Source organism: Medicago sativa, chromosome 6, assembly GCF_051527215.1.
Source record: "Medicago sativa cultivar Bolivia chromosome 6, Bolivia_mono, whole genome shotgun sequence".
NCBI lineage: Eukaryota > Viridiplantae > Streptophyta > Magnoliopsida > Fabales > Fabaceae > Medicago > Medicago sativa.
This window is the reverse complement of record NC_140754.1, coordinates 87785917-87799691: the sequence shown is the minus strand read 5'-3', so window position 1 is coordinate 87799691 and position 13775 is coordinate 87785917. Positions and strand designations below refer to the sequence as shown.

Here is a 13775-nt window from a genome sequence, read left to right as displayed (position 1 = left end):
ATTTGTTTGATTATGTTTAAACCAAGTTTTTGAACAATTTTTTTGCATTTGTGTTAAAAACATTACTTAAGTTCCTCCGTCAAAAATTATCTCAAAATTTGATCTCTACATCCAAATTTTTGTTACTTCTAACTTAAACTTTTTTCCTTTAAAAAAAATTCATATTTAATTCATTTAATGTTAAAAAATTCTGAATTTTAGCAAATAAACCTTTAATATGTTCTAAACTTGTCTGTCGTCGTGAGCTTAGCTCAGTTCGTTGGGACAATGCATAAAATATGCAAGGTCCGGGGTCATGTTAACCAGTGCCCCCGGGGGACTGGTTAAGGAAGCAAATATAGTAATATTTGCATTGATATTTGTGTAATCAATGCATTAAAAACTTAAAAAGGGGAGAGGATTGTCTCCAGTAAGTTTTTCTCCTGTTTTCTCCTGTGAACAAATCTCTGCCCTTCATTTAATTTAATGACAAATCAATGGCCAGAAATAAAAACTCTTAAATTGTGTGTCCTTTTGGGTCAACTCCCTTTTCACGTCTTTGCATCTGTACTGCTTCATCTTCTCCAATAACAACAACCAAACTCCATCTATGTTGCTCCATTAGTCATCATCAGGTGGCGCTTCAGTCTCTGTCGCCGTTTTGTGCTCTTCAGTCGCCGTTGTCGTCGCCGTTTTGTGCTCTTCAGTCGCCGTTGCCGTCAGTACCACCATTAATCATACACCACTTCCAAATATGCTATCCTTGAGGCTGCTATTGTCATTGCAATTTGCAATAATGTTTGTTGTTATTATATTAAGACCCTGCCTGTAAATCTGCAATAGAAATGTGATTCTGCAAAAGTTTTAGTCTAACTTTCAATTTCTACGATTTGTCAATCAACTAGAGAAAATAAAAATTGATGGTTCCATTGGATTATTAGTAGTTGGTTTGATTGTGATGTATGATGCTGGTGGTGGATAAAAAGGAAGAAGAAAAAGGAGAAAACTGACACAAAACCAGACTTGTTCACCAAAAGGACACACAATTTAAGGGTTTTTATTTCTGGCCATTGATTTGTCATTAAATTGAATGAAGGGCAGAGATTTGTTCACAGGAGAAAACAGGAGAAAAACTTACTGGAGACAATCCTCTCCCCTTAAAAAGTATCTTTTTTGACTTAGAATTTCTTCTTTTAGCATCCTTAACTAGTGCCCCAGGGCACTGGTTAACATTTCCCTTAACCTTATTATACAAGTGACGCAAATGAAGCTAAGATATTTTATATGATTATAATAAAATAAATAATTATACATGTACTATATGAGCCGACTCTACTTAGTGGGATAAGACTTTTTTTTGAAAAAGCTAAATTAGCCCACCCAAATTGACACTGGAGAGAATCGAACCTGAGACCTCGAGGAGGAGCACACCCCCAGATCCCAAGCCAATATCATCAGGCCAACCCAAGTGGGTTTAGTGGGATAAGACTTGGTTGTTGTTGTTGTATACATGTACTATATGAGGAAAATGCGTCGGTATTCTGTCATATTTTTAATGTTCCATAAGTCATGGTGAATGACTTATTGAGTTTGATTCATAGGTATATTAGGATTGAATTACTAATTAATTAATTTCATTAATCATGATTTTGAAAATCACATACTCCCTCCATTCCTTTTTATTTGATGTTTTAGCTCTTAAGTTTTATTTCAAAATATTTGATGTTTTAGAATTGTTGGTATTGTTTGTCCAATTTTACCCTTGTCACAATTAATTATGTTATGACTTTTAATTTATCACAATTGTCACCTTAAAAGTGTCACCTTATACTTTTTCAATTGTATACTCCCACCATTATTTTTTGGATGAAAAAATTGTATACTCCCACGTTCATTTTTTGGAAGTGTAAGTAATAAATGTATTGAAATTAGAATTGTATACTCCCACCGTTCATTTAAGAAGATTTGGAATTTTGAGAAGAAAATAGCAAGGAGTAATCATGGTAGCCAAAAAATAAAATAAGGGTATTGTAGTCCAAATCTACAACTATTTTCATTCTTTAATGATTCCTTAATATGTGTGCAATCACCTAAAACATCAAATAAAAAGGAATGGAGGGAGTAGAAAACACACTGAAAATGGTTTGACCTATTGGCCGAGAAGTCGAGAGAGAATCCACTTATTATAGTTGATGAAGTTCTTTGTCTATTGAAACTAAGCGTTGGTCAAGCATTACTTTGTTTTGACAGTCTTCTTTTCATAGAAGAAATATGCATATATTATCTTAATGAAATTGGTAGCTTTCATGCTGTTTCTGGCAACCACAAAGGAAGTAGATGTTATGAATAGTATGTATCATTGGTCAACCTTTTTGCGTGTGCACCCTTCTGTTTATTATTATATCAGACAACTACAATATCTTTGTTCATAGAATCTAGTAAGTTTGATTATCATAGAGCATCCAATACTATATTATTCTGCTTTTACCATCACATACACTTACGATCTTTTTCTTAGTTTTCGCGGTGAAGATACTCGTACTGGTTTTACCGGCAATCTTTATAGTGCATTGAGTCAAAGGGGTGTGTTGTAGGGGTGTAAGCGGTTCGGACTAAACCAACGAAACCGAAAGTCCAAACCGAACCAAACCGAAAAAATATCCGACCTTGTTTGGTTCGGTTTGAAACCGATCCGAACCAATCAAAACCGATCTAGTTTGGTTTGGTTCATGGTTTTTCATTTCGAGATCCGTGAAACCGATGAACCAATCCGATGATAACTCCACTCCTTATTTTACTAATATTATCATACCTTACACAAACTTATGGTTAATCCCAAAATTAAAGTCCAACATAAAATACTTTTTAATCCATTCACTTTCTCTCATCATTATCTTCATCTCATCTCATCGGTCAGACTCTTTCATTTCTACTAAAAAATAAACCCTAGCCATCAACCACACCAAACCAATTGTTCATCACCACCGGCCACCGCTGTGATCGTTTATCTCTTGGTTAGTTTTATCATGTTTATGCCATTGATTTGTTATTTTGACTATGTTTTAATATTAGGATGTGCTTTTTGGAATTTTTGTGTTTGTTGATGAATGATGCATGTATGTATCATGGATGATTGAAATATTTAAGTTTGATGAAGTTGTTTTTGAAGAATGATGGATGAATGAATTTTGGATCATATGCATGAAATATTGAGTAAGGTTAGTTATGAAAAGTTGTTTGAAAAATAGAGAACATGAAAAAACAAAATATGAAATACAATTATACAAAGTTCTATGAAATATTTTTGTGAGAATATGATTTTTTTTAATTGTATTATTAAACAAACCGATCAACCGAACCAATCCAAACCGAACCAAACCGATTAGTTTGGTTCGGTTTCTTTTTTGAAAAACAGTAAAAACCGAACCAATCCGAACCGATGAAGATTTCATCGGTTCGGACATTTTTTTGACTGAAAACCAATCCAAACCGAACCGTTACACCCCTGTTGACTTTCATGGATGATGATGGTCTAAGAAAAGGAGAAGATATTAAGCCTTCACTTCTCAATGCAATACAGAAATCAAGGATGGTCATCATTGTTTTCTCTAGAAACTATGCATCCTCCACATTTTGTTTGAATGAACTTGTTCAAATCCTTGATTGTTTTACAAAAGAAAAGGGTAGGTTAATTTGGCCTAATTTTTATGATGTAGATCCATCAGAACTAAGACATCAAAGAGGAAGCTATGGAGAAGCATTGGCAGAACAGGAGCATGGTGCAAAAGTGGAGGTTGGCATTGCAACAGGCAGCTGATTTGGTTGGTTGGCCTTTCAAACATGGGTAACAAACTTCGTTTCGTTGCTTATAATTCAGCTTATTGTTTCATGTTTTCTTGACTTCATTTGAATATTCATATCATGTATGATTAAGTGGTATACAACAATAATTGTCAACCAAGGAAGTTATTGTTTGTATAAGATTCTATATTTTCATGTGGCACGCCAAATAAATATGCTAGTTGTTATGTGCATAGAGGAAACTTGCCATGAATTTGATGTATTTAATTTCAATGGCAGGGGTCAGGGGAGTTGTATATGAGCATGTACTCATCAAAAAGATCACAGACGAGGTTTCCGGTAAGCTTAATCGACCTCTTTTGAAAATTGCTGATTATCCTGTGGGATTGGAAGGTAGAATTCGAAATGTACTGTCGCTTATTGGTCCTGATTTTGATAACAAAGTCAACATGCTTGGAATTCATGGGATTGATGGAATAGAAAAGTCAACTCTTGCTTGGCTATATACAACTTGATAGCAGAACAATTTGAAGGTTCGTGTTTTCTTGCCAATGTTAGAGAAAAGTCAGGCAGGAACAGTTTAGTGCAGATCCAAAAGACAGTGCTGTTAGAGTTAGTTGGGGAGAGAAGTATCAAGTTGGAAGATGTGAACCAAGGGATTCCAATATTAAAAGCAAGACTTCATCGAAAGAAAGTTTTACTCGTTCTTGATGATGTCGACAAGAAAGACCAATTAGAAGCAACTGCTAGAGGATTTGATTGGTTTGGTCCTGGCAGTGTCATCATTGTAACAACAAGGAATAAGCATTTGTTAGACTTTCATGGTGTTGGAAAATTATACAAGGTTAAAGAAATCATTGTCACTTCTGAGATATTTTCTGCAGATTTGCATACATGAACTCATTGATACTGAATGCCCTCCCTGTTCTCTTTCAGCCTATATTTACTATACTACACTGGAGTATGGAAAGATTACTTAAATGTTAACAACACTGCAGAAAACATCTCAGAGTAACATTTAAGTAATCCCTCCGTACTCCAATGCAAATGTAATCCTATCTATATGTGGTTGTAATTATAGTTGCGAACCATATGATAAAAACTTCAAAATATTTTACATTTGACAGTAAGGGTTGTAGTTGATACTGTCATCATATGATAAAAACATCACTTAAAGAGTTCATTAGTTTTAGAAAATTCTTAACATAATACAAATCTTTGTTTTTTATTGTTTAATCTGTATTTTTTTTCACACGATGCAGATAGATGGTCGTGCCTCTTTTGATAGAGCATGTTTTTTGATTTAGCATGTGCCTTTCACGGTGTAGAAACTTCCCAGATTTAGCACATTGCCTAATCTTAGTCAATGTCTGATATGATTTAGATCAGATAATGCATCTATTGACCATCAAGAAAATTTTCTAGAAAATTCATCTCCGGCTCCATATTTTGTTAATATGAAAAATATTCAGGTCCAAAGTCTCACTTCATCAAGTGGCCAAATAAGAAAACTTGAATCAGTTTAGGGATGTATGAATTGATGGAAAAATTGAAAAGGTGTCTAAAAGAAAAAATCAATGTAGTTCAGAAAAGAAGACTACTCTCAAGAGAAAGAGAGATAGATGTCTTTGATAAAGGGAAGAGAGGCTTAAAATTCAAAGAGATTAGTTGAAGGGAATAAAACACCTAGTTTGCAATACAAGCATGGTTTAACTAAGGAAAATTCAGGCAATGTTGGAGCTGTCTCCATGATCCTGTTATAAAATATGTCCCCCAAAGTGGTGGATTTCTGCATCATGAGTCATGACTGCAAGTTAGATGGGCCATAATATAGTACAAGACCGGCATTATAGTATAGTGTAAGATACCATTCTCATGATAATTCTCAATGAATCATGATCGATAAATGTCTTAAAAAAATGTTAGGCTCTTACAGAAGAGGGGTAAAGATCTCTCTATTTCTCGGAAAAAATTGAAATTGAGAGCTCTATAACTATAGTTTTTGGTGTTGAAATATCTGTCTTTATACACCTACAACTATAGTTACATATATACAACATCCTCATTATGATCCTCAAAAGTCAATTGGAGATTCAAGAATAATCACCAGTTTTCACTACAATTATAGTGAGAGCAAAATCAATTTGCTTCCAGGGGTGAAACTATGGACTAAATTTTCAAAATTACAAAACCCTAGAAGAAACTCGTGATCACAAGGATGCCAAATACAAGATGCTTCACAAGATTAATCAATTGTGTCTCTACAGTCGTAACATGTCTCAACTGAGAATGCATGTCCGTTTCTGAGGCAAAGTGCAGTTCATATGTATCATAAAACTAAATAGGTAGAGGAAAAGCATAAACTAAATGGTCCGAACTCAAGAAGCATAACCACATTACGTCTATTGTTCATCACTGCAAACTGATATATGCATCTAAACTAATCTAGAAGCATAGCCACGTTCTTTAAGAAAGGCAACACCAGTTGCTAACAACAACATTCAATAATTTTTTCTACAAGAAAGTCGATTGAGAACTAAAAAAGGGTGGCAATTTTGTTAGTCAATGCAGTGAAAGGGCTCAGTCGAGGTAGAGCAATGAAGATAAAACCACTGTGATCCCAACTCAAGCCTGTACCTTCACTGTTCCAGATGTATAATCACATTCTTTAAGACGAGAAACATTAGTTTCTATCCACATTCAATAATTTTTTTAAAGCGAGAAACAATGGAGAAGTAACCTATGACTTAACGGTACGTGTATCGAAACATAGATTTCATTTAAGCAAGAATTCAATTAGCTTTAAACAACATACAATATTTCCAAGAATCAAATTTAACATCGAAATCAACAATTATGCCGGAAATAGAATCATGCTTCCTACCAGCATGCAATTTCTAAATTCTAAACTCTATTTCTAGTGACCAAACAATTTCAAGGCCAGACCTTAGTTACTCATTTTTAGCTTACTTCAATTAAGTGTCAAGCTTGTCTCTATTGTTTACAACTCAGGTTTTAGCATTTCAGCCTTAAGTTTAGCATTCTAAAACAGTTAAGCTTCCTAAGATTATAATTATGCAGAACTACAAGTATAACTAAGATAAAATAAATGACGTTACTTGTTTTGTGCCAATTCAATTTAGAAGCCATATGATAGGCTAAGCAAGCCAAATCTTAATCACCCTGTTTTCCTACAACTGATACTTCTTCTTAAGTTCAATCACGATTAAGAAATTCTGTCTCAATACTAAAAAAATTAGAATTATGCAGCAAAACAGATTCTGCGGGGACAACTATATTTCAAGACCTTTCTAGCTCTCAGTATTTCTTTCAAGGCATATTAAGTTGATTATTAAGCTGAAATGGGGCCTTAGATACTAAGTCCATCTTCCCCGTATGCTGGCTAATAAAATCATTTGTTAAGGCAGCCGTTCTGTTGAAATTAGTCTATAAAACAGTTTCTATCATTTAAAGTTTCACACAATATAAATAAATAAATGTAATTCAAAGCAGAAAGGTATACTATTACTAACATCCAAATCTGCAGATAAGAGGGTGCACAACTTTCATAATTGATTGATGGAACTCTCAACGAGGTAATATGATATAAGATAGAGAAACTGAAATGGAGGATATACAAGAAGTTTAAGGTTTTGGTAAACACATATAACAAAAACAATAAAAAGAGTGTCTTTTCCACTAGCAGAGGCAAGTACATAAAATGAAATGATGATACCAAATTGAAATATAAAAACAATATAACAATGTTTATATAGCAAAACAATTTACCTAGTTTCAGTTTTACAATAGGCCTCTCGTAATCATTTCACGCAGAAGTTTCTCCGCCTTATCATTTTCATCTTTATCAAACAGAGAACGGATGATTATTTCATAAGTTACGGCGTCTGGAATGCAACTATTGTCTTTCATTTTTGACAACAAAGCCAATGCTTCATCAGACAAGCCCTTGTTACAAAACCCATGGATCATAACGGTATATGTGTTGACAGTTATATGATAGCCTTTGACTAAAAGATCCTCAAAAACATTTTGTGCATCCTCTAGTCTTCCACCTTTACACAATCCATCAATAAGAATAGTGTATGTGTACATATTTGGTTGAATACCCTCGTCTTTCAATTTTGTTAATAATGCAATTGCCTTGTCAACCTGATGGTTTTTGCATAAAGCATCCAATATAGAACTGTAAGTAATTATATCAGGTGGTACACCACTATCATGCATCTCATCTACTAGCTTCAAAGCATAAGAGATTTTCCCCGATTTACACAAACCATCAATAAGGGAATTGTAAGTTACCACATCAGGAATAATGTTTTTGCAATGCATTTCTTTAAAGAGATCCATTGCTTCATCGATCTTTTTAATCTTACAAAACCCGTTAATCAAGATACTGTAACTGTGAATATCAGGATTCACTCCCCCCTGAGCCATAGTGTTGAATATACTCTTAGCCTTATTCACTTCTTTAACTAGGCAATATCCATCCATTAAAGAGTTAGAAGTAACAACATTAGGTTTGATGCCTTGTTTCATCATCATAGCTAACACATTTTTAGCCTCTTTTACTTTTCCTTCCTTACAAAATGCATCAACCAATATATTAAAAGTAAACACATCAGCGTTGATGTTTTCCAATGTCATTATATTGAATAAACCAATAGCATCTTTCAATTTACCAACAATGCAAAAGCCACTAATTAAAGCATTGTAAGTGAAAATATCAGCGGAAATTCTCTTGGAAACCATTTCAGAATATAAATCAAAAGCATCATTAACATGTTTATCTTTACCTATACTGTCAATAATAGCAGTGTACATTACCACATTAGGCTGAACCAATTTTCCATCAACTCGTCTGAGCAATTCAAGCACTGCTCTTGTTTCTCCTACCTTACACAAGCCATTAATCAAGGTTCCATAACTAACTTGGTCCAATTGAAATCCCAACGCAACCACCTTATCGTGAAAGTGCAATGTTTGATGGATCTGACCTTTGAGACAGAGACCATTGATGAGTGTATTCAATGTTACCGTATTCGGGTGATAACCCATTTTGAGAATCTTTGCTAAAACAAAAAAAGCAAAAGGGATAAGACCCAATTGACAGAAAGAATTGATGATGATGTTGCAAATGACTAAGTTAGGTTTAATTCCTATAAATTCCATTTGTTGAGAAAGGGAAACAGCAGTGTGGTAATGTTTGGATTTGACAAGGGAAACGTAAAGGAAACCCAACGCTTTGCTTTCAACTCTCTTAAATATATGGAAAACTATAGAAATAATATTGGGAGTGCTCTATATGAAAAATGCTAATTATTACAAAATCATGAAAAACAAAAGGAACCAACAGTTTTTGTCCATTGATCTACATCTCCTCTGCCACATGATTTCCTTCATATATGGCGGCACGTTGCAATTCTTCATATTTTTATATGACTACCTTCGTCATATATAACATTGCTCTCTTATCCTCTTCCTCTTCTTTAGTATGTCTCAATTTCTCTGCTATTTTCAAATCAACACCATATGTTAACAGCACTTATCTAAATTAATATAGAATAAAATGTATAAAGAGTTAAAAGAAAAATATACAGTGTAGGTATGGCAACACACATCACGCGCGTCCATCCAAAAAAAATGGTAAACCTTTCCATGAACTCTAATTACTTCTCAAAGATATATATACCAAATTGGTTCCATCAATTATAAGTGATAACCAAATTGGTTCCATCAATTATAAGTGATAATGGAACAATGGGTTCTTATTTCTTTCATTGACTCCTTTTAACCATGCCCAATGTAAACTGCAATTCACATAACGACAAATCAATACCTTCTTTTTTTAACATATCAATGATATCATAAACTATATCATAATCAACATTAACATATAAATACCTAAATATTTAAGCAAAAAGCCCTGTTATAAATATTTTGTAGAAATAAAAATAAAACCTCTCACAATCTTCAAGCCTCTTTACTTTGCAAAACTGATATATTCCAAATCCATGGTAGACCTTTGCTTTTTTATCTCAATCCTCATCAGCTTGCACTAACATTCTTCATCACCATTATCATCATTTATCAATGGAATAACCAATGTTTTTGTTCAGCAAGTATACTATTGAGAAGAATAGCAGAAATATGAAGCTTGAAAAATAGAGAGAGAAGAATAGCTGAATGTTTGAGACATGAAACAATTGAAGGTTGGAGATGGAATACGTGTATGTATGTATATAGTAGTAGAAGAGAAGAGAAGAGGCTCTATGGGAAATAGTAGTGACTGTTTACGTTTTGAATTACAACACATTAACTAATCTGTCTATCTATCTATATATATCTTTGTAAAGGAAACTTAAGTTGTTCTCATGCAAGCTTTGTGATGATGTGACACTCTAGAAAAGCTTCCTAGCATCTCTCAAATCTATTAATTTCATCTCTAATTAAACACACCCACTATATTTTATATTTTAGTAGTGCTTTATTGAGCATCCCTTCATAGTCCAATCCAATAAATTAGGTAACAGCTTAAGAAATTTTGGCATAAACCAATTAAAACCACAAACCCCACTACATATAGCTTAATCCCTTCATTTTGATGATCCACTATATATTGTAATTGTAATGGTGCTTAAATTCCTTCAAAACTAATAATCATCGTTGCCCCACTGTTTATTGCATGTATAACCATTCATTCTCCAATCTAATACTCCCTCCGTCTCTAAATAATACTCCCTCCGTCTCACAATAATTGTCACTTTAGCATTTTTTCTTTTTCTCAAAATAATTGTCACTTTACAATATCGATGCAGCATTTATTACTTTTTTCCACTATTATACCCTTATTTATTGAATTTCATTCAACTTAACTACTCCACTAACTACAATTAATAAGGATATTTTAGTAAATGCAACTAATTTTACCATTGAAATCAACACAATTAATCATTTCCTTAATAATCGTGCACAAACCTTAAACGACTAATATTGTGAGACGGAGGGAGTAGTCGTTTAAGGTTTATGCACGGGTATTAAGAAAATGATTAATTGTGTTGATTTTGATGGTAAAATTAGTATCATTTACTAAAACACCCTTATTAATTGTAGTTAGTGGAGTAGTTAAGTTGGATGAAATTCAATAAATAAGGGTATAATAATGGAAAAAAATAATAAATGCTGCATTGGTATTCTAAAGTGACAATTATTTTGAGAAAAAGAAAAAATGATAAAAAGACAATTATTGTGAGACGGAGGGAGTAGTATTTATTTTTTAACGCCAAAGAAAAGAAATTTAAAGAGGCACACATTAATTTAAAGAGGCATACATTAATAATCCTTAATATGTACACTCTAAGAATTCCAACGTATGCAATTTTTTAAGAGATATATATTAATCATCTTTACTATGGTTGTTTCAATGGTCACACTCTAAGAATTCCAGCCTCCACACATCCACACAATTGAGTAGATCCTCTTTATATCGAGTTTAGCAAGAATTGGATTATTTTGTCAAAAAAAGAAGCAAAAGTTGGATTATATAACTGTTGTTGTTTATCAGGGAAAAAAAATAATTGAAGGCTTTGGCAAGATAAATCACATGTTTGTTACTGATTGTTCGAGGTTTTGTTTCAGGTGTTAGAAAATTTGCAGTACTACTATTGTTTCACATGACATGACTCTCCCTCCATGCAAAAATCTTAGAACCACGAGAATTAGAAGGTGTGTGTTTTTGGTGGTTTTTTATACATTTTCTTTTTCATATAACTGTGTACCGCTATAAAATCAAATTTATGATTATTTCGTACATGACTATATGATTTTATGCATGGTGCTAATTATTGTATAAATTTTTATTGTGGGTCATGGTGAGTTTTTCTCAACTAGCTCTTGGGTGCTATTGATCATGGTTTTGTGTTTGGGTTTACATTTTCCGTCCATAAATTGGTTGATATATTTTCTCAAAAAGAAGTTCATATATGCTACACATATAGCATAGAAGATTATATATAGACAACACATTATTTTCTTAGACTAATGCAATTTTATTTTCAGGTTTTATCCATAACAATAGAGAGATGTGTGATTACTAAGATGTACTTTTAGCTATATGTCTTATAAATATTTAAGATGTGCTTTTTATATCTATTAATTTATTTTAATAGTTTTCTTCCTTTTCACAACTATTTGTTGATGGCCTTTTTGATAGTTGAGTCTATTTTTCTCCTCATGATTTATTAGTGAAAATCCTTTAAAAATAGTTGACTTTTTTATTGGAATTGTGATATATTTTTGTTGTAGTATGTTCATGGTCTTTACGTGAAAGTTGTTCTCTCAAATTTAGTTTTGTATTTAGTTTCTTTTGAAATACTTTTATACATTGATTTATTTTGTCATCTTACATTTTCATAGAACATATTATATTTAGGTTTGTTTGTTATCCAACTCATGATGACTATTTTTTTAGGAATTATGATCAACATTTATAAATAAAAATCATTTTTGTTTGATTACGTGATATTGGAGATGGTTGCATATTGCATGAAATTTCATCTCAAGTTCAGATAAATTGAAGTATTCTCGAATATCATAAGTTAAGTTGATTTATATTTTGAGGAACTTAGTTTGGTAAAGCTTAACATTTTTCTAAGGCAGTCATATGTCTCGCTAAACCATGTATACATGTATTATATTCTATGAGAGAGTAGTGGAATTTTGAGCAATTATTTGTGCGTCTAACTTTGAGTTATTCTTAAGCTAGAATAATGATGATGAGTCGCCTCTAAAAAAGCTTCATACTTCTCTTATTCCATTTCATAAATAATGTAACTTAACTTAGTTTGAGTTACAAAGATTCCCATTTTTATCTCGAACTTAGATAAATTAAAGTTTTCTTGAATCTCAAAAGTCATGTCTATTCATGTGTAAAAGCTGCATTGTGCTTATACTATATACTACGAGGGTTATGAAATTTGAGCAATTGTTTGTTAGAAGTAAATTATCAATTCGGTCTTTGACATCGTACTATTAAGTCAATTCAATCCAAAAATAGTTGGTCAATTTCCTCCTAATTTTTCACCATAATGTTAATGATTCAATATTTGTTTTAGGAAAAAAAAATAGTGCATATTTCAATAATTAGTTGGGAATAAAGCCAAATTCATGATATGCCAGATAAAAAATAGTGTTGGTCTCTTTATTTTCACTCACAAAATTTGTACACTATATTTAAATTCAACAAAAAAAAAAAATTGGGTTGATTATAGCATTAATATAATAGACTTGAGTTTTTCTTTTAGGGAAATAACAGACTTGAGTTATTATAGCATTAGTATTATCCAACAATATTATATTTTTCTTAACAAAGTATAATAACTTGAGCTTTTATAGAATTAAAAGAAAAAATAAAATGAAACAATATGTTAATTTGATTCTTTGCTATTATTTTTTTACTAAAATAATGTTATTAAAAAGCATCCATTTAAGTTAGTGTCTTAGGTTGAACATGTATCTATGATCTTTAAAGCATATTAATATTTTGGAATGTGTCTTTGAAATTTTGAAAGTTTGGATTTTTTTTAAGCTAGAACCGTGATGATGTGCAACTCTTAGAAAAAAATTTCACTCTTATTCCGTCTAATAATCACTAATATTAATGTAATTAAACATAGGTTACGAAAAAATATATCAACCTTTATTATTCCATAATGTCTATATTTGATTAAATAAACTTGGGAGCATAAACTTCAATTGAAAAAAAAAAGACAAACAAAAATATGAATTAATCAAAGTGACGAAAAGGTAAACCAAACCGTTGGCTAAAATAATTTCGACCAATAAATGTCAGAATGAAAATTTAGAAATGAAGGTTGGATAGGAAAGTTTAAAATAAGCTAATTTATCATCATAAGGATTAACTTTTCAATAACTATGTTAGACCTTAAATAAGAAATCTAAACTTTTTTTTTTTGACA

The 13775-nt window shown here is 32.1% G+C and overlaps 1 protein-coding gene and 1 long non-coding RNA gene across 4 annotated transcripts; one reads left to right on the top strand and one right to left on the bottom strand.

The window, feature by feature from the left end:
* The first annotated feature begins 2107 nt into the window (after window positions 1–2107).
* LOC146917863 (uncharacterized) lies at window positions 2108–4910 on the top strand. 3 transcript variants are annotated; one of them, XR_015015906.1, is made up of 3 exons: window positions 2108–3571; window positions 3696–3823; window positions 4067–4910. It is a non-coding gene; the product is annotated as an uncharacterized LOC146917863 (long non-coding RNA). The 3 variants fall into 3 exon arrangements; XR_015015904.1 differs by having other exon boundaries at window positions 2108–3823; XR_015015905.1 differs by having other exon boundaries at window positions 2108–3823; window positions 4060–4910.
* Window positions 4911–5548: 638 nt separating this feature from the next.
* Window positions 5549–8911, bottom strand: LOC146917862 (uncharacterized). Its single transcript, XM_085716619.1, has 2 exons — window positions 7570–8911; window positions 5549–5569 (listed from the first exon to the last, which is right to left on the bottom strand). The coding sequence occupies exon 1, from the start codon at window positions 8854–8856 to the stop codon at window positions 7582–7584; it is 1275 nt and encodes a 424-aa protein (XP_085572745.1). The 5' UTR covers window positions 8857–8911; the 3' UTR covers window positions 5549–5569; window positions 7570–7581.
* Window positions 8912–13775: the final 4864 nt, after the last annotated feature.

Bases quoted from the DNA above. Each gene is read 5' to 3' on its own strand.
- LOC146917862 (XM_085716619.1), bottom strand. From the start codon at position 8,856: ATGGGTTATCACCCGAATACGGTAACATTGAATACACTCATCAATGGT.